The 24,374-nt window shown below is 40.7% G+C and overlaps 2 protein-coding genes and 2 pseudogenes across 3 annotated transcripts; 3 read left to right on the top strand and 1 right to left on the bottom strand.

Moving 5' to 3' along the window:
- The first annotated feature begins 11,527 nt into the window (after positions 1 to 11,527).
- On the top strand, positions 11,528 to 13,891 carry LOC143618365 (vacuolar protein sorting-associated protein 60.2-like). The gene is made up of 7 exons (XM_077090614.1): positions 11,528 to 11,684; positions 12,489 to 12,640; positions 12,759 to 12,852; positions 12,962 to 13,033; positions 13,107 to 13,218; positions 13,288 to 13,445; positions 13,518 to 13,891. The coding sequence occupies exons 1-7, from the start codon at positions 11,616 to 11,618 to the stop codon at positions 13,569 to 13,571; spliced, it is 711 nt and encodes a 236-aa protein (XP_076946729.1). The 5' UTR covers positions 11,528 to 11,615; the 3' UTR covers positions 13,572 to 13,891.
- A 762-nt stretch (positions 13,892 to 14,653) lies between these two features.
- LOC143618681 (dnaJ protein homolog) lies at positions 14,654 to 16,534 on the top strand (annotated as a pseudogene).
- Positions 16,535 to 17,082: 548 nt separating this feature from the next.
- Positions 17,083 to 19,733, top strand: LOC143618760 (dnaJ protein homolog). The gene is made up of 5 exons (XM_077090855.1): positions 17,083 to 17,314; positions 18,331 to 18,644; positions 18,722 to 18,998; positions 19,094 to 19,292; positions 19,396 to 19,733. The coding sequence occupies exons 1-5, from the start codon at positions 17,165 to 17,167 to the stop codon at positions 19,716 to 19,718; spliced, it is 1,263 nt and encodes a 420-aa protein (XP_076946970.1). The 5' UTR covers positions 17,083 to 17,164; the 3' UTR covers positions 19,719 to 19,733.
- A 513-nt stretch (positions 19,734 to 20,246) lies between these two features.
- LOC143618759 (cell division cycle protein 48 homolog) lies at positions 20,247 to 23,502 on the bottom strand (annotated as a pseudogene). Its single transcript, XR_013151072.1, has 7 exons — positions 23,318 to 23,502; positions 23,059 to 23,224; positions 22,740 to 22,968; positions 21,596 to 22,656; positions 21,227 to 21,508; positions 20,786 to 21,145; positions 20,247 to 20,701 (listed from the first exon to the last, which is right to left on the bottom strand). The product of XR_013151072.1 is annotated as a cell division cycle protein 48 homolog (transcript).
- Positions 23,503 to 24,374: the final 872 nt, after the last annotated feature.

Here is a 24,374-nt window from a genome sequence, read left to right as displayed (position 1 = left end):
GCCTTCATCTGAAAGGAGATTCCAGGAGGACCGCGCTCGCGACGACCTGCTCAATGATCATATGTTTGCTGGGTCGGCCTTCATTGCTGCCTCCCAAGAGCTTCGCTCTGATTACGTTAAAGTACGTGATGCTCTTGCGGAAGCCAAGCAAGAGGCTAAGGTGTCTGCTTGGCATCTTTCTGATGCTCGCGAGAGAGCTGAAAAGCTCCAAGCCGAGCTCAGTGAGAACAGAGCCAGTGCCAACAGCGCCTTCGTGAAGCGCGGGTATGAGCTTCAGGCGGCGCGGGAGAAGCTGCAGGCGGCGGAGGCGGATGCGGCCAAGTTTGCGCGCCGAGCGCGCGACTTGGAGCTGGAGGCTGAGGCGCGTGACCAAGCTCTCGTCCAGTCTATCACTGAGAAATCATCACTGGAGAGTGAGGTTGCGCGCCTGAAGAGGGAACTGGCGGCCGCGCAGGCCGATAAAGATGAAGCCCAGGCGACGGCAGCGTCTAGCTAGGAAGCACTTGATGCTACGCGGGCGGAGAAAGAAGAAATCTTGGCGGCAGCAGCGTCTGACAAAGAGGAGCTGAAAAAGACTAAGGAAACTGTTGAGTTATTAAACTCTCAGGTTCCTTCCCTCGAGACGTCTGTTGCTGGCCTCGCGCAGGATCGCCACTGGCTCATCTCACAGGGCATGACTCGTTGCGCTTTCGCGATGAAATATTCAGACGAGTTTCAGGCCCTTGTGATGGACTGCAATGCTGCCGCGCGCTTGGTGGGGCGAGCTGAAAGGTTTACGGATGGCTATGAATATGGCATGCTGAAGAAGAACCCATCCGAGTACCCTTATCAGAGCTCCGCTGCCTGCGCGGAGATGGCCGCGATGGGGGAGAAGTATATAAATACTCCCATTCCCATCCTTGCGCAGGTATTTTAACTTTAATGAGATTACCTTAACTTATTTTGTAAGTCTTTTTGTACTCATATTTTTCCTTATGATTTGCAGATATCCGCGCTTGCTGACCAGCCCGATCTCGTCGCGCTAAAGAAATTACTTGACGAGTGCGAAGGGGCTGGCGGCGATGATGGCGCGGGGAATGCTGGCGTTGCTAGCGGCTCTGGCGTGGCCAAAGGATCCGCTCCTGACACTGTTGCGATAGAAGACTCCATTCAAGATGAAGAACTTGACTATGGTCAGTTTGGAGATGACGAGGAGCAGGCTGCGCCAGATGCCGAGGGCGTTGATGAGGATGATGAAGAGGCTGATGTCAACGTGGAGACTTGAGAAGCCCTTCATGTTTTTTTTTTTTTTTTTTTATTTGTAGTTTGTATCTCATCTTGTAAACTTGTAAATTTCAATGGTTTTGAATGAAATTCTGTTTTTCCCTTCTTCGCATCTTGCGCATTCCCATTCATCTTTTTATATCGCATGTTTGCTTGTTGAATATAAGATATGCTTGCGCGTTGGAATAAGAACAAGGTTGTAAGGAATTTATTATACTTAACCCTTGTCATATTGTAAGCGATTCTGCGATATCTTGATTATGTTGACACATGTCTTGGCGCTTTCATTATTCCTCTTCTGCGCGACGTTATCGCGCGTTTATGGAATTATGATTTTTTTAGCCTTACACATCAATGTGTTACTCAGATATCCATTACAATTTTATGCGCGACCTCGACCTGAGACCTTAACAACTATGTTTTGACATTTGCTTTGCCTTAGTTGTGTTTAGGTATTTTATGGTCTGGCTGCGCAGCATGTAGGATGGATGTTGTGAGTTGTTTGAGCTAAGGCTCACATTTTTGGGCTAAGGCCCTGACGTTTTAGAGTTAAGACTCTTTAACGCGTTTGCGCATGTATGTTTTACTTCGCTTTATTTTGTTTTGATGTCAATATAGTGTTGTCATATTGCTCAAAATTAATAAAGGGAAGTGTGAAACATGTATGCAAAAGGTAATAGAATTGGGCTAAGGCCCTGACGTTTTAGAGTTAAGACTCGTTAACGCGTTTGTGCTTGAAGCTCGCGCATGTATGTTTTACTTCGTTTTTAATTCGTTTTGATGTCAATACAATGTTGTCATATTGCTCAAAACTAATAAAGGGAAGTGTGAAACATGTATGCAAAAGGTAATAGAATCCACATTAAGAAAAGATAGCGCGTATCATTATTCATACTGGCTTAAAAAGCCTTGATTACAAACTTGACATTTTTACATGAAACATTTTCTAAGCTGTGCCGCGTTCCATACGCGCGGGATCTTCTTTCCATTCAAATCTTTTAAGGCGTACGCGCCTTTTCCCAATTCTTCCAAGACTTGATATGGTCCCTCCCAATTGGGGGACAATTTTCCCGGGGGTATCGCGCGGCTAGCTTCATTGTTTCGAAGGACAAAATCATTTTTCTTGAAGTGGCATTCTTTCACGCGCTGGTTGTAATATTTTTCCAGCTTTTTCTTGTATTTGGCTTCACTGATGATAGCCGCCTCTCTGCGCCCTTCAAGTAAGTTGAGATCCAACCTTCTTTCGTGCTCGTTATCAATTTTGTTCATCATGAGCACTCTATGGGATGGGCATCCAATTTCTGCTGGAATCATTGCCTCTGTTCCATAGGTTAGGCTAAACGGGGACTCGCCATTGCTGGTTTTGCTTAATGTCCTGTGTGCCCACAGGACATTCGGTAGCTCTTCGACCCAAGAATGGGATTCTCCCTCTAACCTTTTCTTCAGCCCATTTAACAAGCTTTGGTTCGCGCGTTCCACTTGTCCATTCCCCTGAGGGTGATAAACTGAAGTGAAAATTTGGTTGATGCGCAATTCCTTGAGCCAGCTTGATATCTTCTTGTCAGTGAATTGCTTGCCATTATCGCTCACAATTTCCATGGGCAAGCCAAAACGGCATATGATGTGGCTCCAGATAAACTGCTTCATCACTTCGGCTGTGATTTTTGCTAGCGGCTTGGCTTCAACCCATTTTGTGAAATAGTCTATTGCCACTACCAAAAATTTTACTCGCCCAGGCGCTTGCGGTAGGGGACCCACAATGTCGATTGCCCACTTGTGGAAAGGCCATGCTGAGGTTACTGGAATCAAGTTGTTCTTTGGCCGCATGGTGTTTGGCGCGCAGCTCTGACATGCTTTGCACTTTTGGATCTCCTTTAGAGCGTCCAAGTACATGCCTGGCCAATAATAGCCTGCGCTCATTGCCTTGGCAACCACCATGCGCGGGCCAGCATGAATTCCACAGATTCCTTCGTGTATTTCTCTGATCACATAGCTTGCTTCCTCAGCATCTAGACATTTCATGAGCGGTCCAAGATAAGAGCGTCGATATAATGTACCATCAAGCAGTTCATAGTTCTGCGCCTTGTGTCTTATCTTCCTCGCTTGGGCGCGATCATCTGGTACCTTTCCCTCCTTCAAGAATTCCATTATTGGAGTTATCCATGATGAAGGGGTTGTATGAGTTACCAGGATAGACTTCGCTACCACCGACGGGTTGCTCATTACTTCTACCCTGACATCTTTGCCAAAGTGATCAAAACTGGTTGATGCCATCTTACTCAGCGCGTCTGCAGATTTGTTTTCACTGCGCGGAATATGAATGATTCTGAAGCAGTCAAATTGCTCGATGAGCTTTTTCGCCTGCTCTAGATATAGAAGCATGGTGTTCTCCTTGGCATCATAAAGGCCATTGACATGTGCTGCTACCAAATATGAATCAACATGGGCCTTTAGCTTCTTAACCCCGAATTTGTGCACGATGCGCAGGCCAGCCAGTAGGGCTTCATACTCAGCCTCATTGTTGGTGCTCTTGAAGTCCAACCTGATGGCGTAAGTATATTCATGATTCTCTGGATCCACCAGTTTGAGGCCTGCGCCGGACCCTTCATTGTTTGAAGCTCCGTCAGTGAACAATCTCCAAACATTTTCTTCATCATTGGCTCGCGGAGGGTCTACCTCGCGCTGAGCCTCTTCAATTCTTCCTTCTGGGACTTCTGCAATGAAATCAGCCAAGACTTGTCCCTTTATTGCTGGACGGGGCTTATAGGAGATCGTGTGCTCTCCTAATTCCAGCGCTCACTTTGTCAGCCTTCCTGAGAGCGCGGGGCGCCGCAAGACTTGCTGGATGTTGTAACCAGTCAGAACTTCAATGGGATGACCATTGAAATATCTATGAAGCTTGCGCGACGCGTGTGTTAGTGATAAAACTAACTTTTCCATGATGGAGTAGCGCGTCTCAGGATCTGTCAGGACCCGACTCACATAGTATATTGGCGTTTGGATTCCCTTGCGATCCACCAATAATACTGCGCCGATGGCGCGTTCTCCTGCTGATAGATATAATGTCAAAGTTTCACCAGGAAGAGGAGCTGTGAGCGCGGGCAGATTTATCAAACATTCTTTAATCTCACTGAAGGCTTGCTCGGCCTCAGGAGTCCATTTGAACTGACTTTTCTTTAAGCAGTTTCTCAATGTATTGACAAATGGGGTAGATTTGGTTGCATGGTTCGCTAGGAACCTGTTGATTGAAACCAATCTACCATTCAGCTTCTGAACTTCCTTCATGGTGGATGGCGAGGGCATGTCAAGGATGGCCTCCACCTTCTCAGGGTTCACCTTGAAACCATCCTTGGTGACCATTACACCTAGAAATTTTCCCTCTAGTACGCCGAAAGTACATTTGCTCGGATTGAGCTTCATGTTAACTTCCTTTAGGCGCCCAAGGGTTTCTTCGATGTCTTTGAGCATTTGCTTTTCCTCCCTGCTCTTGATCACCAAATCATCCACATAGACTTCTAGGTTTCTTCCGATTTGATCGCTGAAAACGGCATCCATAAGTCTTTGGTAGGTGGCGCCCGCATTCTTCAAACCAAAGGGCATTTTTGTGTAGCAAAAAACACCCTTGTCGGTTCTAAATGCGGTCTTGTCTTCGTCTTGTGGTGCCATTTGAATCTGGTGATAGCCTTTGTAGGCGTCCAGAAAACATTTTAGCTTGAATGGCGCCACGGAGTCCACCTTTGCATCGATGTTTGGTAGGGGGTAACAATCCTTTGGGCACGCTTTGTTGAGGTCCTTGAAGTCAATGCACATCCTCCACGACCCGTTACTTTTCTTTACCATCACAGGATTGGCTACCCATGTCTGGTATCGTATCGGGCAGATGATGTTTGCGCGCAAAAGGTCCTCAACCTGTTCATTCATGGCCCTCGCCTTTTCATCCCCCATGATTCTCTTCTTTTGAGCAATTGGCTCTACAGACTTGAAGGTGTTTAGAAAATGCTGCGCCAGGTCCCGCGGAACCCCAGTCATATCAGAGTGTTGCCACGCGAAGACCGACATATATGCTGTGAGCAACCTTTTCATTCTCAACCTCGTGTCGTCTGATAACGTAGCGCCAATTGTGATTTTTTGCTCCGGGAATTTCGGGTTGAGAATCCATTCCTCTGGCGCGTTTTCTGCCATTGGAATTTTCATTCTCCCCTCCCGCGGAGTGCTTGTCACTGCGCACAAATGATCTCGGTATACAAAAGTTACACCTGTTGGTGTTGGGAACCCCAACGCGCCGTGCGCTGGCGACGGTATGGCGTTGAATTGGGCAATCGTTTCCCTACCCAAGATCATATTGTGGCATGAAGTGGTGGGCAAAACCAAGAAGTTGACAACTTCGACTCGCTTGTGTTTCTCATCCCCCATAGTTAGCTCAAATTGTATTTGACCTAGGGGATGAATGATTTCATTGGAAACACCAGAGATCGGTGCATTCACAATTTCAAGCCTTGCTTGGTCTGCCGGATCCAATTTCCTGAAACATTGCTCATACATTATGTCTGATTCGCTGCCAGTGTCCACCAGGACTTTTGACACTTCGTAATGAGCAATGTGTGTAGTGATAACAAGAGGACTGCTGATGGAAGGGCCTCCCCTGATTTTTGGGAAGATGACTTGTTGCTCGCGCCAATCTCCTTGGATTTGCGCGCTTCTTTTTCTTGATGTTTGCCCTTGCCTTTCTCCCTCCGCTACACAGATTCTTTTGTACTTTTTGCTGGCAGAGGCTCCTTCTGGTTGTTCATTTTCTGGTCTTGAGTTTTTTACCAGGTGAGCCAGCTTGCCTGATTTCACATCCTTCTCAATTGCATCCTTCAAATGATGGCATGCATCGGTGTTGTGTCCAGTGGATTTGTGAAACTCACAGTACTTGCCACTATCTGATGGTCCCTTGTAGTGTAGTGGCTTAGGGCTTTTGAATTGGACATTCTCAGTGCTTAACACCTGTGAAGGCGTTTTAGTGAGGGGAGTCCATATTCTTGGCAGAGGTCTGCTAGGATCTCTGCCGCCCTCCCTCCTGTCACCCTCCCCGCGATTACGAACATCTTTTTGGGCCTGGGGTGAGCTTGGTTGCGCCTGTTTTTCTGCGGAAGAAAAACTGGTTGGTTGCAACCTGGACCATACAGAATTCTGCTTGCCCCGCTTTTCTTTGCTGCGCGATGACTCAGCTTGATGCGCTCTTTCTCTTGCCCTATCTTGGGCAATTTGTTTCTCATTTCTCGTGAAGACTCGCGATGCTTCCATTAGTTTTGCCCAAGTGGTGGGCATGCCATCTCTGCTTACGAGAGCTCGGCGGAGTTGATCGCTGCGCGCGCCTTGTATAAAGGCCACGCGCAGGAGTTGTTCGGTTATACCTCCGATTGCCAGAGACTCCTGATTGAAACGAGTGATGTAGTCTTCAATCGTTTCATCATTCCTGCGCAAGCAGTGCATGATGTCATCAGGATCGCGCGTGTGTCTGCGCTGCTGCACGAAGTGGGCTTGGAACCTTTCCAATAGTTCCTCGAACCCATCAATTTGCCCAGTCGGCAAGCTCTCGAACCAGACCCGCGCCGCGCCCGTGAGGCAGCGAGCAAACATATGACACCATGTTGGCATCGTCCAGCTCTCTAGGTTTCCCGTGTTGTAGAAACCTTGCAAGAAATCGTCTGGATCTGTTGTGCCGTCATACTTGCCCAAACCACTTGGCATCTTGGTTTTGTGCTGGATGGGAGCCTGCGCGATGCGCGCAGTGAACTTTGAGTGTTTCACCAAGATGGCTGGTCTGTACGGTGTGGTTACGTCCACTTGCCCTCTGACTGGTGGGCTGTACGGCATGTGCAGATCCAGATCGGCTCTGGCTCCAGGCGCCATGTTCACAGGCGCGCGGAGCTGTGAGCCTCCTGCATGAGTATCCCGCGTCTTCCTCATGCTATGCACTTCTTCATCACTGAACTCAGTGTGTGCAGTGTGAACAGAATGTCCTTCTTCCGGCGCGCGCGGCCTTTTTGTTGCATGAACAGTTTGCTTATCAAGCGCTTGCCTTTGTGTTAAGTCGGCTAGCTTTTTCTGCTTGACCATCTCATTATACTTGTCCATTAGACGCCGCTGCTCGTTTATGAGCCATTCTTTAGGATCATTTGTTTCATCTTCTGGACCCATTGGTCCTTTTTGCTTCGCGCCGGCAAGATTTTGTAACGTGAGATCGTCTGGAGGAGTTTCAGTCTGGCCGTGAGGAGTTGTGATGAAGGGACGGTTACTGGTGGTGCGCGTAGAATCACGCGGCACCCTCAGAAACTGTTGTCCCTCATTAACGTCCTCACGTTCAATATCCTCCAGAACTTGATCAACGTTATGAACGCCAGAAACCATGGTGATTTTTTGTTTTTATATATAGATCTGATGAGATCTGATTGCCGTTTGTAACAGTGGATGGCGCCAATGAAGATACGTGGATCGACTCACTGGTAGACGATCTACTTTCCTCGGTTGTGATTATGATTCTTCACCGATGGTTTTTCTGGATCTGGGTTCTTCCACCTACAAAATGAACAGCACCGTTAACTTACCCCTCATAAAGGGACAGAGGGGTCCTCTTTGGGGTAACCCTCCGGTGTGAGAATAAGTATCTGTAGGAGAAGATAATGTTGTGAGAGTAAGGAAATCTGGAGAGTATTGCTTAATAGCTGAATACTCTGTAGATTTCTGTGATTGAGAAAGTAACTGACTATGACTGTCTGTGAGTGAATGTAGTTGAATATGCTTGAATGTGAATGAATGTGTCCTGTAACTGTGTAAGTTATGATGTATTTATAGTGCTAGGGTTTCCACTGATTGGGCTCAGCCTTGTTGGCCTCCTCCAATTGCTCTGCGCCACGTGTCCTCTGGGACACCTGGTGCTTTCTCATTGGTTGTAATCACGTGGTAGCACATGTGTCATCCTGAGTTGTCCACCTTTCATTTGGCAGCTGTCAACATCAGCATATTCTTATTCCTTAAAAAGATACCTTCTGGAAGGTTGTCTGACGTGCACAATCAAGGTTGCCCTAATCCTGATTTGGATAAGGACGAGGTTAATTATGTGCATGTGTGATATGCGCCAATCCTGAGGATGCGCGAGTTCTTCTCTTTATTCTCACGCGCAGATGTTTCATGCGCAGATGTGATATGCACGAGCATGTGATATGCGCCGCGCGCTGATGCGCCGCGCGCATATGTGATATGCGAGCATATGTGTGCCTGGGCATATGATGCCTGAGCATGTGTTGTGCCTGGGCATATGATGCCTGAGCATATGTGATATGCGCCATGCGCATAGGTTTTGGCTTTGTGACATTTCAAGCCTCTTGTCTATATCTTGTGGGTTGACCCGCCTCGCTCGGTGTTGAGGCGGGTACATACCTCTTCATATACCATAATATACATACATAATTTCAGAAGCAATAGGGCAAGTTTGGATGAAAGAAAATGATGTAGGTTTAATTTTATTAATTATTCTTTATAATTTTATTGTTTTTTGTTTTAATTTCTTTTTAACTCTGGGCTTCTTACTTCTCGCTGGATGTAATCCGATCTCGGTTTTAATATGCTGCCTTTCAAAAAATTAATATTCTAAGCACACTTTGGCTTTGATCGTGGCCCAGTCTCCAAGATAAAGCATGACAACATTCACATCAACTGATGAGAATCCACAAAGGCTTTGTCAAAGCTATGGTGAAGACAAATGCATTTCAAAGGTGATAACTTTATTTTATATTAGATATCTTTAATTTTATAAATTTATGTTCTAAAAAGTTACCAGAAAGTATATTATATATAACTTTTAGTGATATTGAAATCACCTTTCATCAGTAAAACAATTTAGACACTAATTAAACACGTTATTATATTATCTTTTAAGTCCTTACCCCTTTTTCATCTCGAATTTACCCGTGTTGTGGAGAGGCTTTACCGTCACTTCACGTCACAACAACATAGAAAACGGGGATTTAAGCCCTCATCCTTAGTCTCATTGTGATTTAAAGTTCCGTTACCATGATATATATTGCTATATATGTATATGTATGCGTGTGTGTGTGTGTGAGAGAGAGAGAGAAGAGAGTGAAAAACATCCCATGGCCCCACCATACCTCCCATATATATGCCACCCTTCGTCTGGATACAGCCCCAACCCCTTGCCACCTCCCTATGGCCTATACCGCCTCGGCACGATGTTCCATTTCCATACAACCGTCTTTACCACTCCTTTAAAGCCCACACCGTGTGGCATTACCAAATAAGTGAAATCATTCTTTTATCTTATAATGTGCCAAACTATTGTGGTCAAAGTCACTTAGTACCTAAAAAAATGTAAGATTATAAAATAGATCATTTGATTAGCCAACTCAGCAAAATAGACTTCGACAGAGCCGTCGTCTCAGATCCCATACAGGACTTGTCCGAAATCTAGGGCACGATCTTCGTTAGGGCCAAAATATTTTTTAGAATTATATATATTAACCTCAATTAGTGAATTGTGCTAAAATGGTTGAAAAAAACAATTAAAGGCCAATTATCATCGATATTTTGGGATTTTTTTTTAAACAGGGGTCGCTTTTTGTACTCATCTTTGAAATAATTTATGTGAACAAGAGGAAGATACTTATCTTTTTATCAACGATGCGTATCTAATTTCTATATATCTTTCTCCGCATATGAAGCAGGCAACGGGTAAATCTTTTTTGTGAGTTCATACTAGGATCCGAGGAAAGGCTTTATGCTCACCCCGCGAAAGGCGCATAATTTCTTTCTATGAGTTAGCTGTCGAGAAGCCGGCCGTAAAGGGAGACAAATAAGAATTAACTCATAAGCGTCAATAAAAAAAATTGACAAATAAGATTAGCGAGTAAGCCGGTAAAAAGTTAGCTTCTCAATCCCCGTCATTTATTTCAAACATAGTTCACATGTTGCCCAACATATTTACTAACGCAGCACACCAACAAATTTCAATGATATTTAACGAGTCTAAAGATTTTGTTCAACAATATGTTTATACTACGTTCTAAAATATTTTTGATAATTTACAAAGTAAAATGTTCTTTAGCTATAATTAAGCTGCCTTGTAAACAAACAAATTCTTAATTTTTTATTATACAATACTTTACTAACAAAATGATTTATCATTATTTTACAACAGAGATACGTTTTTTGGTTTGCTTTTTACATTTTTGAATTTTTTTTTACCGATGTATTTATGAAGTTAGTTTTCTCTTTATTCGATAAATTATTCAAATCGAATATTTAAAAAACTGAGTTCGAATCCACATAAAATTTGAAAAACCGATTCGGATAATGGTTTATTTGAACCTACCCGAATTTAAACATGCTTATCCGAATCGGTTTTTCAAATTTTATGTGGATTTGAATTCAGTTTTTTCAATTTCATGCTTATCTGAATTCAGTTTAAATTTGGGTCTGTTCAAATAAACCAAATTCGCATAAAATCTAAAAAACTAACAAGGATAAAAGAAATTAACTAGTTAAAATTTATAAGAAAAAAAAACATATATAATCCAAATTCAGATCGGTCCAATCCGAAATTCCCAAAATCGAATTCGATTCAATAACTTTTTAAGTATGCATCATGTAACGAACGCCCCTAGTCACAAGTGAAGCGTCTCTTGCGAGAGTTTGCATACAAACAAACATACATAACAAATAGGGGTGAACATAAACATGTAAAACCCGCAAGATCTGAAACACTCAGAACCGGTTATATCACAATATAGTCGGCTCCCAGTTTCTGGGTCCTAAGAATACCATTAACCGGGTCGGGTCGGGTATGGTGGGTAAGGTCCGTTTTCTCATATAGGGTGAGCATAACCGTATAGGACCCGAAACCTGAACCAATCAAACCAGGTTATTTACAATAGAGTCCGTTTCCGGGTCATGAGAATACTATTAATCGGGTATTGTGGGTCCTAAAAATTAACGAATACTAAGAAATAAGCAAAAGTGTAAAATACACAAAAATACAAGACCGTTTCGATCGAGTGGTAACAGTACAAGGACTGGTTTTGCTGATCGAAACAAAGTATTAGACAAGATCAAAAGTCATCCGAAAAAAGAAGACGACACCTTTATTTTATTTACATCGTAATCGTAATTGATCACGAATCACCTCCAAACTTCCAACGCAAGATCTACCGTTGACTTTCGTTCTTTCTTTCTTTCTTCTTGTTATTAATTATTATTATTATTCATACATCTAAACATCGTCTGTTGAATTGTGGGTTATAAATTGATTAATCCAGACAGAGTAAACCCTAAATCTAAATCAAAAAAGAAGGATGAGAAGAGTATTCGGTGTTAAGAAAGACAAAGAACCACCTCCTTCCCTTAATGACGCCACTGATCGGGTAATATTAACTCTTTTATTTGATCAGTTGTTGTTGTATTTTGGGGATTTTTGTAATTATTATTATGATTAGTAATCGTGTCCAGTGTTACATCTTATTACTCTACGAATTTTATTAATTGTTGTATACGGGGCTTGTTGTTAGTATTATGGTAATTTTTAATAAGCTCGGGTGAGCAATAACCGAACCGAAAACAGACGAAACCAAACCGACATTAACTTAAAATTGGTTGTGGGATTTTTTTGTTCCTTCGGTTAACCGAAATTAACTGAACCGAATCCTTCGTATTTGCATATATTTAAGCTTTTATACTTCCGTTACATGTATTTCTTGGTTTATATACCTCTATTTCATGTATTAATACCTCATTTTATGTATTTTAAAGCAAAATTTTAAGCCCGGGTTTGGTTTTGATCATTAATTGAACCGAAAACCAAAAACTAGCCGAATAAACCGAACCAATTGGTTAATTTAATAGATTAACATTAACCGATGACTTCAGTTTTGATTTTGGGTTAGGCTAATAACCTAACTGAACCGGACCGGGCACACCCTATTAGGTAGTGTTGAGTTCTTGAATACACAAAAGACTCCTACATATTCAGAAAACCACTATTTTGAGTTAAAAAAATGTTTTTTTTCTTTATTGATAGTTTTATGACATTCGATACTAAAATAAGATGCTAAGTAGTTTTCTATTTACAAGACACTCAATATCTTAGTTTTGTATTTACAATTATTATTTTTGTTTTGCATAATTTTGTTTAAATGGGTGGCTGATTAACTTTTTGTAACCTGGTTTAGATCAATAAACGAGGTGAATCCGTGGATGAAAAGATTAAACGGCTTGATGCGGAACTTGCTAGATATAAAGAACAGATCAAGAAAACTAGACCGGGTCCTGCTCAAGAAGCTGTGAAGGCTCGAGCAATGAGAGTTCTTAAACAAAAAAGAATGTAGGTTACTTTTCAATACGACAACTATGTGATTTTGCATATATAAATTGAACAACTTTGTCATAAGGGCGTGCGCGCATTTGCTTATATAAACTGAACTGTTAATTATTATTTGCAGGTATGAAGGCCAACGTGACGTGCTATACAATCAAACATTTAATCTAGATCAAGTTGCTTTTGCTTCAGAAGGGATTAAAGATGCTCAGCAAACAGTAAATTTTCCGATTATTAAATTTTATTATCATACGTTTTGGATATTATTTTTATATTAATGCTTTATGACTTATATTTCTTGTCACTCTGATATTTTGTATATTCTAGATGTCGGCTCTGAAATCAGCAAACAAGGAGTTAAAAGGAATGATGAAAACCGTGAAGATTCAAGACATTGATGTTAGTACATGATTCATTTTGGCCTCCTTTTTATGATTTCTAATTATGGACCGTTTAATCTATTTATTTGTAGAATTTGCAAGATGAGATGATGGACATGATGGATATTAGTAATGAAATACAAGAATCTCTCGGTAGAAGTTACAGCGTGCCAGATGACATCGATGAAGATGAACTTTTGGGTGGTAAGCACATATTTTATTGATTTATTTGCATAATGAATTTACATGATTAAATAGTTTTATTTAATGTAGAACTTGATGCTTTGGAGGCTGACATGGGCCAAGAAACTGAGGGTGAAGGGGTGCCTTCTTATCTTCAACCCGATAACGAGCCCGATTTGAATGAAGAGCTCAATCTGCCTTCAGCTCCAAGTGGACATGCGGTGCCAGCTGGCAGAGTTAACAATCAGGTAACTTAGAATTACTTGTCAATTGTCATGTGGGAGTTATCATGGTATTTATTGTTTACATTTGCTTTACAGGCTGTGGATGAATTTGGTTTTCCTGCTGTCCCTCATGCATCGCTTCGTAATTAAAGTAGAAATTATCGACTTTTAGTTTGTTTATTCTTTGTCTGGCTTCACATGTTTGCTACTACCTTTTTACCTTTGTAAAAACTAAACAATGATGTGCATAATCTGGACATGAGTACCTTTCGTTTGCTGTCTATTAGGATACATTACATGGGCATGTATATGATTTTGTTGATACCATCTGAATGTTTTATGCTTTTATGTAAAATGCCTTTGGATTCGTTTGTGAAAGCCCCGGTAACAATATCACAAAATCAACTACTTTTGCTACATTGGTACATACACAGCTTCATCAATCTCAATTGATGTGTGATTCACAGAATCAACACACCCCTAGCGGTGCTGTGTTTTACCTAGTTTTTTGAGTGTTGAATAACCGCAACAGTGCAACAAACAAAGAGCCCTAAACAAAACGATAATTTGTTACTCGATGCTACATGGCACATTAATGGTTAATCTGTGGTCATGTCACGCCACTTCTGCTAACGCTTAACCTTTTTAAAACTAGGGCCTTTTGAGTTTTAGTGTATGCCTTAGAATGGTGGTTAATATGATAACTAATTAGAACATAATTGGCTTGTGATGGAAAATTTAGCATGCTATATAATGCTTGGTTGTTCTCGTATTACAATAACACAAAATTATGAAAATAATCATTGTACGATATCAATTTTATTTAACTCGGGTTGCAATCAGTATATCGCCATATATAACTATTCTACATGTAAATTATACGTTTTATCGTTATTATCTATTAATTACATCTCTCTTGAGTAAGGTCCGCTATGCTGAGTCCATATCTCATTTTATATAAAATGGTTATTTCTTGAATTTTTTTATTGTTTTTAGAACAAACAATTGGATGGTTGCTACATACAAGCACATGAAGACAGTTATTTCTTGAATTTGTATTATATAACGGTCGTTTATATCAATGATCAAACAATGTACACCCTCTAACGTTCACAGCTACCTCCCGCCCCTAGATTCCAAGCATTGCTATCTACTTCTTCGCTAGTACGCTTCTTCGTATTATTTTTTTGTGTGTCGGATTGATAATCAAATATCAAAGACTGAAGCACAGGATGTTTGGAAGAGCACAAAAGAAGAGCAGTAATACCAAGTACTATAAAATCCTAGGGGTCCCTAAATATGCTTCACAGGATGATCTCAAGAAGGCGTATCAGAAAGCTGCCATTAAGAATCACCCGGACAACGGTGGAGATTGTGAGAAGGTAATTGTTAGTTTTTACTTGTAGCTTATGGAATAATTTAATTCAGTAACTGAATGAAGAAACAGCTATATAATTTAGTCGATGACAATAGTTTAGACCGAAGTGTTCTTAATCGATGATAAAATTATGATAGTCAACATATATTAAGTTTCCACAAATCGCTGCTGTTTTATGAATTGAATATCTACATATGACTTGTTGAATAATAAATTTTTTAACTGAAACATCAACTAGTGATGCTAGTATACATGGCTGTATTATTGAGTACAATTAATGCAATGTTTTGAAGAAGAAAACTTTCAGCTGTTTGGTTATAACATCTATATGACCATACTGGAGACGTATTAACTGAAATAATAGTTCTAAGTTGTCACATATCCTGCTCCTAATCTTTCGACTCTTACGATGCAATCATAGTTGTGAGATCCTCTTTTAGAACATGAGATGTTCTTTGTATGTAAAAATGTACAAAGTTTGATCCTGAAAACTTGCTGTCATGGTTATGGTATTGAATCCCAGAAATAGTCTCTTCTTCCTTATAAAGCTCTCGGGTTTTCATCGTAGAAATACTTTTGAGTGCAGATATAGTGGGCAGTGAGGTTCTTCTGAAACTAAATTATAAATCGGCATTGTTTTATGGAAACCGGTATTGTATTTCATGTTGTCAATAGTTTAACGAGCTCGTCCAAGCATACGAGGTACTGAGTGACCCTGAGAAGCGTGGGATATATGATAAATACGGTGAGGACGCCTTGAAGGAAGGAACGGAAGGCGGAGGTGAGTCTGCCTTTGGTGATAAGTAATCTTGATGTAGCGTTTGTTTTAAGGTTTATTACATTTTGGCTCTAAATGAATTATTTGTTTACCATCGGGTTCATTTGAAATCCTTTTCTAACAGGTGGTGGCGCCAGTAGCAGCAGGGGACGAAGGCAACGAAGAGGTCAAGATGTTGTGCATCCTCTAAAAGTTTCTCTTGAGGTCTCTATAATGGAACTGTCAAAAATCTCTCTGTTTCATGTAATATTATCTGCTCAAGGTGTAAAGGGTATGTTCTCTCTATCTGTTGTTTATGTCTATGCTTCAGTTTTCTCACTCAAGTTTGCGGATGTGCAGCAAGGGTTCAAAGTCAGGTACTTCAGTGAAATGTCTTGTATGTAAGGGTTCAGGAAAGAAAATTTCTATCAGGCATCTTGGCCCATCTATCCAACAGTTTCAACATCCTTGTAACGAGTGCAAGGGTACTGGAGAAACCATAAACGATAAAGACCGTTGTACACGGTGCAAGGGTGAGAAAGTTGTCCAAGAGAAGAAGGTTCTGGAAGTACGTGGAAAAGGGCATGCAGAACGGGCAGAAGATTACGTTTCCTGAAGCGGCTGATGAAGCTGTAAGCATCTTCTTATTATAATATTATTATAACTTTTTTATTTGAGTTTGCTTATTATGCAGATGTAAATGGTGTCTGACTTGTAATTTGTTATGCAGCCTGACACGATCACGGGTGACATTGTGTTTGTGCTGCAATAAAAAGAGCACCTAAAGTTTAAGCGAAAGGGAGATGACTTATTTGTTGAGCACACATTGAGCTTGATAGAGGCCCTCTGCGGGTTCCAGTTAATGATGATGATGAGGGTGCTGGAAGGGTACAATGTGTATCCGAGTAATTGAATAAGTTTTTGTTTTTGTTTTATATGGTTTTTCCTAGGAAAAAGGATGTATGGTACTATGGATGATTATAACTACTTCATAGTTTGACAATTCAAAGTCAGCTGTGTGGCAGGTTAATATATAAACAAATCCAGATAACAATCGTATCGGTATAAATACTTACACTTGTAACGGGTGAAAATGACCCATTCACTTTTAAGGTCATTAAAATTGAGACATGGTGTAGATTGTTCAAGACGACCCACATTCACTACGTAATGGATTAGGTGTAAGCTAGACTTTCATAATTTATCATACTTTTTTCATAAAATCATGTTTTGATTCTTAAAACTTATTATTCAGTCGTTGACCTTCTATAGTCAAAGCAAACCTGAAACCTTGTGATATTATCAAATCTTCACATAAATAAAAAATATACCCCCTCCAGGTCAAAGTGTCTTAGTATGAAAAACACAGAGTTTAAGGTAGATTAAATTATTGTTTTCTTTGCTTATCAAATGACAATAATGGCCTTGTAAATTAGGTCCATCGATCGGTCGGTGACAGAAAGAAGGTTTGGTTTGGTTTGGTTTAAATAATAATATCACAATCACAACAACCTCTCAAACCAAACCAAACCAAACCAAACCTTCTTTCTGTCACCGACCGATCGAATCTAAAAGTCTTCGGCGATCTAACAAGAACAACAGAAGAGGATGTTTGGAAGAGCACCGAAGAAGAGTGATAACACCAAGTATTACGAGATCCTTGGTGTCCCTAAAGATGCTTCACAAGATGATCTCAAGAAGGCGTATCGGAAAGCCGCCATTAAGAATCATCCGGATAAAGGTGGAGATCCTGAGAAGGTAAATGCTTATTATTATTATTATTATTATTATTATTATTTGATACTATACATGATTGATGATGATGAAAAGTTTAGTTGTTTGGTTGCTGCTCAATTTCCAATTATACAACTTAAAAGCACAATCAATCCTAATATTTTTAGATTGTCACATGTTATATGTAATATGTCCCTAGCATTTGGATTCTTGATTGTCACATGAGATGATTGTTGGCATAGTCTGGATTGGTTTATATTATAGATTAATATCAAATCAAGATGCAAGACTTAAGGAGATGAATTAGGGGTGCAATCGAGCCGAGCTACTCGAGCTCGGATCAATAAAAAGCTCTAAACGAGCTGAGCTTTTTCGTGTTCGAGCTATGTATTAATTTTATACCGCATAGTCGAGCTTGAGCCGAGTTTTGGCTTGTTTAAGGTGCTACACGAGCTCTAGCCAAGCTTTGTCTCATTTAAATTTTTTTCTCAAAGTATATAAAAATATTTAAAAACTTATTAATATATAATAAACGAGTAATCAGTAGGTCCCCATGTTAGAAAAAGAGCTCGAAACGAGCCGACCTTGAACTCTCGTAAGTCAAATTGTTTTAAGTTTATATGTTAATTTTTATTTTTATTTATTTAATTAAGTTTAAGTTTTAATAGGTCTAGGATTTCTGTACTTTATATAGAGAATTTGTAAATTTAAACCATATTTGTGCGTCAAGTTTTTGAGTTTAATAGAAACGGATCTCCCAAAATACCGTTGTTCATATTCTTGATTCGATTTTATGTTGCTGATCCTGTGCCTTCGATTATTCTTCGTATGCACGTATGTGCAAAGTTTGATCCTGTATATGGATTGCACATATGGCGGTTAGTGAGGTTCCTTTCTGAACCTAGTTTAGGTCCCATGTTAGATTTTTCAATGAAATAGACATTGTTTGTATGGACAATGGTAGTTACTTTTTATACACTTTTCATTGATATCCCTTTGTTGGCTGTACTTATATGTATGTAATGTTATTTATCTTTTAGTTTAAAGAGCTTGCCCAAGCATATGAGGTACTGAATGACCCGGAGAAGCGTGAGATATATGATCAGTACGGTGAGGACGCCTTGAAGGAAGGAATGGGCGGTGGAGGTGGCGGCCATGACCCCTTTGACATCTTCCAGTCTTTCTTTGGTGGTGGTAGTCCTTTTGGTGGCGGCGGTGGTAGCAGCAGGGGACGGAGGCAACGAAGGGGAGAAGACGTTGTTCATCCTCTCAAAGTTTCCCTCGAGGATCTTTATAATGGAACTTCCAAGAAACTATCTCTTTCTCGTAACGTTATCTGCTCCAAGTGTAAACGGTATGTTCTGAATTCATTCTCCTACTCTTGTTTACGTTTGGTCTTTCGTTTTCTAACTCGAGTTTGCAAATTTGCAGAAAGGGTTCAAAGTCAGGTGCTTCAATGAAATGTGGAGGCTGCCAAGGGACAGGAATGAAAGTTTCTATCAGACATCTTGGACCGTCTATGATCCAGCAAATGCAACATCCTTGTAACGAGTGCAAGGGTACTGGAGAAACCATAAACGATAAGGATCGCTGTACACAGTGCAAGGGTGAGAAAGTTGTCCAGGAGAAGAAGGTTCTCGAAGTACACGTGGAAAAAGGCATGCAAAACGGGCAGAAGATTACGTTTCCTGAAGCGGCTGATGAAGCTGTAAGTATCTTCTTATTATAATATTATTATTACTTTTTTATTTTTTGCTTATTATGCAAATGTAAATGGTGTCTGACTTGTAACTTGTTACGCAGCCTGATACTCTCACGGGTGATATTGTGTTTGTGTTGCAACAAAAAGAGCACCCGAGGTTTAAGCGAAAGGGTGATGATTTATTTGTTGAGCACACATTGAGCTTGACAGAGGCGTTGTGCGGGTTCCAGTTCGTTATGACTCATTTGGATAACAGACAACTTCTCATCAAATCTCAACCTGGAGAAGTTGTGAAGCCTGGTAATTTCCTTTGCATACTAATGATGATTAATGTTTAAAAATGTATATATTTGAAGAGTGGTGATTTTAATGGTTTTGAATTGATTTGTATCATTGTATGTAGATCAATTCAAGGCAATAAATGATGAAGGAATGCCGATGTACCAGAGGCCGTTAATGAAGGGGAAGCTGTACATCCACTTTACTGTGGAATTCCCTGATTCATTGTCACCGGAACAGTGCAAGGCGTTAGAGGCGGTGTTGCCACCTAAGTCGTCAACGCAAATGACAGACATGGAACTCGATGAATGTGAGGAAACGACTCTGCATGATGTCAACATTGAAGAGGAGATGAGAAGGAAGCAACAGCAAGCGGCTCATGAAGCTTATGATGAAGATGAAGATATGCATGGTGGTGGTCAGAGGGTACAATGTGCGCAACAGTAATTGAATCGGTTTTTCGTATGGCTTGTCGTAGAAAAACGATGTACGGATGATTTTTGCGATGCTCTTATGTACTGTGTGATTGATAATTTAGTCTTCTAATGTGTTTGTTAATATTTTATGATAAAGTTTAGTCATGATTCTTATCATTATATTATAAATTGGTATGTTAATTTATTAGTGTCATTTTTCTTTTATCGAGTATTCTACTCTCAGACTACTATGTGTTGTGGGCTGTTTGGGGGCGTTACCAAGAAACCACATTGACATGATAGCGCCTCCCACGCACGCTGAGCGGATATTAGCGAGCCATATCTCTAATTTTTGTGGGCTCTTAGAGCATTCTCATCCCATCTCCATCTCTATAATTACATTTTGTTCAATTATTCATGAACATTAGTTCATTTAAATTCATGTATTTCTGTTTGTTTGCATTCATCTATGATCACCAGATTTAAATATATTAAGTGTGAGAGATATCTGACTTCAAATGTTTAAAATAAAAAAAACTAACAGTATCACCAGATAACACACAAATATGATATTTAAGGATATATTACCAACTATTCTTTCACAAACTCATAACACATGATTTTACAAAGTTACCGTGTAAACATACAGACTAGAAACATCTTATTAATCATAGATAAGAAAAGGCACACCAAACAAGTAGACATTTATTTATTCGATAAAACCTAATTATAAAGATCATCATCATCGGCTGCACCAGCCGGGGCAGCAAACGGGTCACTAGCAGCTGCACGCCCACTCGTCTCCGAGAATCTGAACTCAGACCCAATCCCTCTCGACTGCTGCAGCGTTTGAGCAAACGCCTGGTATTTCCTTATATCAGCATCGCTAACACTCCTTCGTGCAAACTTCATCGATTCTTCAAAGTGAGCAGCTTTGATCTCCGCCATCTCATCTTCCACATCTTCCTCCATAGCCTCCGGGTTCTCACTTCTTCTCTTTTCCCTCTCAATATCCTACCAAAATAACAAACAGTTCCCGTTTAAACATGCATACGCTAACGGAATAACATATTATGAATGAGGAATGGGAATACTAACCTTTTCTATGTTCTCACGGATGGCGTATTTGCAGGCGCGCTGGCAGATTTCAGTGATATCAGCACCACTGAATCCTTGTGTGTACTTGGCAAGAGCTCGCAGATCAACATCTTTAGCGACTGGTGACTTCCTTAATGCAGATTTAAAGATCTGATAACGCGACTCCTCATCAGGTAAAGAAATGTAAATCAGCTGATCAAGACGACCAGGCCTCAAAAGTGCTGGATCTATGACATCGGGCCTGTTAGTTGCACCGATGATGAAAACCGTTTTCTTGGCAGACATTCCATCCATCTCAGTCAGAAGCTGGTTGAGAACCCTGTCAGCAGCACCACCAGCGTCTCCTTGACTACTCCCTCTCTATACATAATATATCAGGTAATTAAATAAAAAGGTTAATAATATTGGAACTGTTTCAATCAGGTAATAAGTGAAACAAACCTGGGTTGCAATGGAATCGAGTTCATCGAAAAAGAGGACACAGGGAGCTGACCCACGAGCCTTATCGAAAATTTCCCGAACATTAGCCTCACTCTCACCGAACCACATTGTAAGGAGCTCGGGTCCCTTGATGCTGATAAAGTTAGCCTGACACTCATTTGCAATGGCTTTAGCTAGAAGGGTTTTACCACAACCGGGTGGGCTATAGAACAAAACTCCTTTAGACGGAGCCATACCAAACTTCTCAAATTTCTCTGGATGTTCCACTGGATATTGAACAGTCTGCATAGCCGGTTAACACCGTTAATCATAATGTAATATACCCATAGTAAAGAAAAGATAAATGTATAAATATATTAATATTGTCACCTCTTGTAGCTCACGTTTAACATTCTCGAGTCCACCAATGTCTTCCCAGCTAACATTGGGCACTTCAACAACGGTCTCACGAAGAGCTGAAGGATTGCTGGTCCCGAGAGCAGTCTGGAAATGCTCATTCGTAACCGCCATAGAGTTTAGAATCTCTGCATCGATAGACTCGTCTTCCAAATCAATCACATCCATTTTCTCTCTGATACATTGAAGTGCAGCCTCGGTACACAAAGCTGCCAGGTCAGCACCAACATACCCATGTGTATCTTTAGAAACCTTCTCTAAATCCACATCATCAGCTAGCTTCATGTTCTTGGTATGAATTCTAAGAACCTCAAGACGACCAACTTCATCAGGCACACCAATATCAATCTCCCGGTCGAATCTACCAAACCGTCTCAATGCAGGGTCAATACTGTTAGGACGATTAGTTGCACCCATAACTATCACGTGAGCTCGTGATTTCAGCCCGTCCATTAAAGTCAATAACTGTGAAACAATCCTTCGTTCAACTTCACCGTGTGTTTTTTCACGCTTTGGTGCAATCGAGTCAATCTCATCAATGAAAATAATCGATGGTGCGTTTTTCTCAGCTTCCTCAAACGCTTTCCTCAAATTGCTCTCACTCTCCCCCGCCATCTTCGACATAATCTCCGGCCCATTAATGCAGAAAAAGAAAGCACCGGTTTCATTCGCAACAGCACGGGCTATCAAAGTCTTTCCAGACCCAGGAGGCCCGTAAAGCAGAATACCCTTTGGCGGTTTAACACCAATAGACTTGAAAAGCTGCGGGTGCCTTAACGGGAGTTCAACTAACTCACGGATTTGCGCCATCTGTTTCCTAACCCCTCCGACATCATCATAACCGATCTCATCTAACCGGTCCTCATCTTCCCTTCTCACAGGCTCACCCTCACAGAATATCTCGGTATCAGGTGCAACCACACAGTACTCAGCAGGGTCGGTCTCGATAACTTTAAACTCAACGCTCCTCATTCCTCCCCTCACCAAAAAGAAATCACCCTTCCTAACAGCGCGGTATGCTTCCAAAAAGTAAGCTGCAAACGTTACAAACAAATTCTTAGAACATTAATGACAAATGACAGTAACAAACTGTACATGATTATAATATTAAACGTACGTTTCAAGAAAGCATCGAACAGATTTCCGGTCACCCCTTCAATGGTATCGTCAATCGGAAGGATGTGAACGCGCTTCCCCTACTTAACATCAGGACACTGATGCACCGAAATCACATCACCGAGTCTAACCCTAAGATTCGACCTAACAACCTTATTCATCCGAATCTTCGGTTCCTCACAGGTGTCATCAGCAAGTGCAATACAAATTGTATCTCTTCTTTTCTTACCTACACTCAAAACACACATACCCCCTATAAAAATCCTAACTTTAACAAGCTAAATCAACAAAATTAACAAACCCCAGATAACAATTAGTACCTTGATCAAGATTGTATCGCCTCTGAAAAGCTGAAGCTTTTCCATGGTTTCTGGGTGCATGGAGACAACTGAGTTGTCATCGTTGATGGCTTCATCGACAACGAGTCGATTCGGAGCCTTCTTTCGCTCGAGAATTGCGGTACTGAAGTCTTTCTTGGCAGCCTTACTGTGAACAGCAAGAATTGAATTTAAATATGTTAAATTGATTAGGAAAACAGAGTGAAGATAGTATTAGTTTAAAGGGGTAATTGTTACTTACGGGTCGGATGATTCGGCGTGATCAGTCATGGTTGATTGATTGATTATTGTTTGGTGTTGTGAGGATTTGAGAATTGTGAGTCGAGGGTTTGATGGATTATTATTATGATGATGATGATCTTGGAATTGGGTTTTTGGTTGTGTATATATATATATATCTACTAGAAGTATCGCAACCTTTCTTGTAAAAAAAGATATCTTCTATTTTACTTAAATAACTTCCAAGATATTGTAGCAATAACCGACTAAATATGTCCGGGTCAAAACAGGTCTCATACCCGGGTTAACAAAAGTTATAAAGATTGGGTGGGGTTAAAATGAGTCGTTTGAAAATAGGTCATACCAACATGGCTGGGTGAGGAGGGCGCCACCAATCACCGGTCTCCAACTTAGTCAATGTCCTTCCACCCGTCAGGACCCGTTACCACCATCAAAACATCACTTGTAAAAAGTCCCCCCCCCCCCAACACACACAAACATGTTGACTCTCTCCTCTCTCTAGGTTGTATCACCTAAAATCAATACCCATTGGAGAAAATGGGGAGGATGGCGGCAGTGTACCGGGGTACCCGAGGGCGCTGCTCGTTGCCCACCCCACTAGTCTTATGTCATATGACATGAAACAATTAATTCCGTGGATTTGGGACATGCATAGTTTTTTGTGCAACTGCCTTGTTTTGTTGTGGTCTATATGCGCTATAGATATGATATACGATGGCTAACTCAGTTATCACTAAATTAATTTGGGTTAACTATCATATTAATAATGTTTGATGGTGTTAGAGAAAAGACTTATAACATCATATATAGCGTGGTAAAAGAAATTAAGAGCTTGATATTTGTATGTCAATGGATAAATCCATGTAAAACGACATAATCATCAATAAATGTGATAAAATGTTAATAACTCGAACGAGATGTACTAGATGGACCAAATAACACAATTGAGTAATATGTAACTAAACATGGATGTGAGGTACTAATAACTGGAAGTTCTAGTAGGTTTATATGCAATGCAAAGATTGTTAAGGATTTATTTGAAGTATTTAAAAAGAGAA

Source organism: Bidens hawaiensis, unplaced genomic scaffold (assembly GCF_021521415.1).
Source record: "Bidens hawaiensis isolate Kalapana, Puna unplaced genomic scaffold, B.hawaiensis_p1.1 tig00002338_1, whole genome shotgun sequence".
NCBI classification, from domain to species: Eukaryota; Viridiplantae; Streptophyta; class Magnoliopsida; order Asterales; family Asteraceae; genus Bidens; species Bidens hawaiensis.
The sequence above is the reverse complement of the archived record's forward strand: the minus strand, read 5'-3'. Positions and strand labels throughout refer to the sequence as shown.

Coding starts and splice junctions, on each gene's coding strand:
- LOC143618760 (XM_077090855.1), top strand. CDS start 17,165: ATGTTTGGAAGAGCACCGAAGAAGAGTGATAACACCAAGTATTACGAG. Junction 17,315..18,330: donor AAGGTGGAGATCCTGAGAAG/GTAAATGCTTAT, acceptor TTTATCTTTTAG/TTTAAAGAGCTTGCCCAAGC. Junction 18,999..19,093: donor CTGAAGCGGCTGATGAAGCT/GTAAGTATCTTC, acceptor CTTGTTACGCAG/CCTGATACTCTCACGGGTGA.
- LOC143618365 (XM_077090614.1), top strand. CDS start 11,616: ATGAGAAGAGTATTCGGTGTTAAGAAAGACAAAGAACCACCTCCTTCC. Junction 12,641..12,758: donor GTTCTTAAACAAAAAAGAAT/GTAGGTTACTTT, acceptor TATTATTTGCAG/GTATGAAGGCCAACGTGACG. Junction 12,853..12,961: donor TTAAAGATGCTCAGCAAACA/GTAAATTTTCCG, acceptor TGTATATTCTAG/ATGTCGGCTCTGAAATCAGC.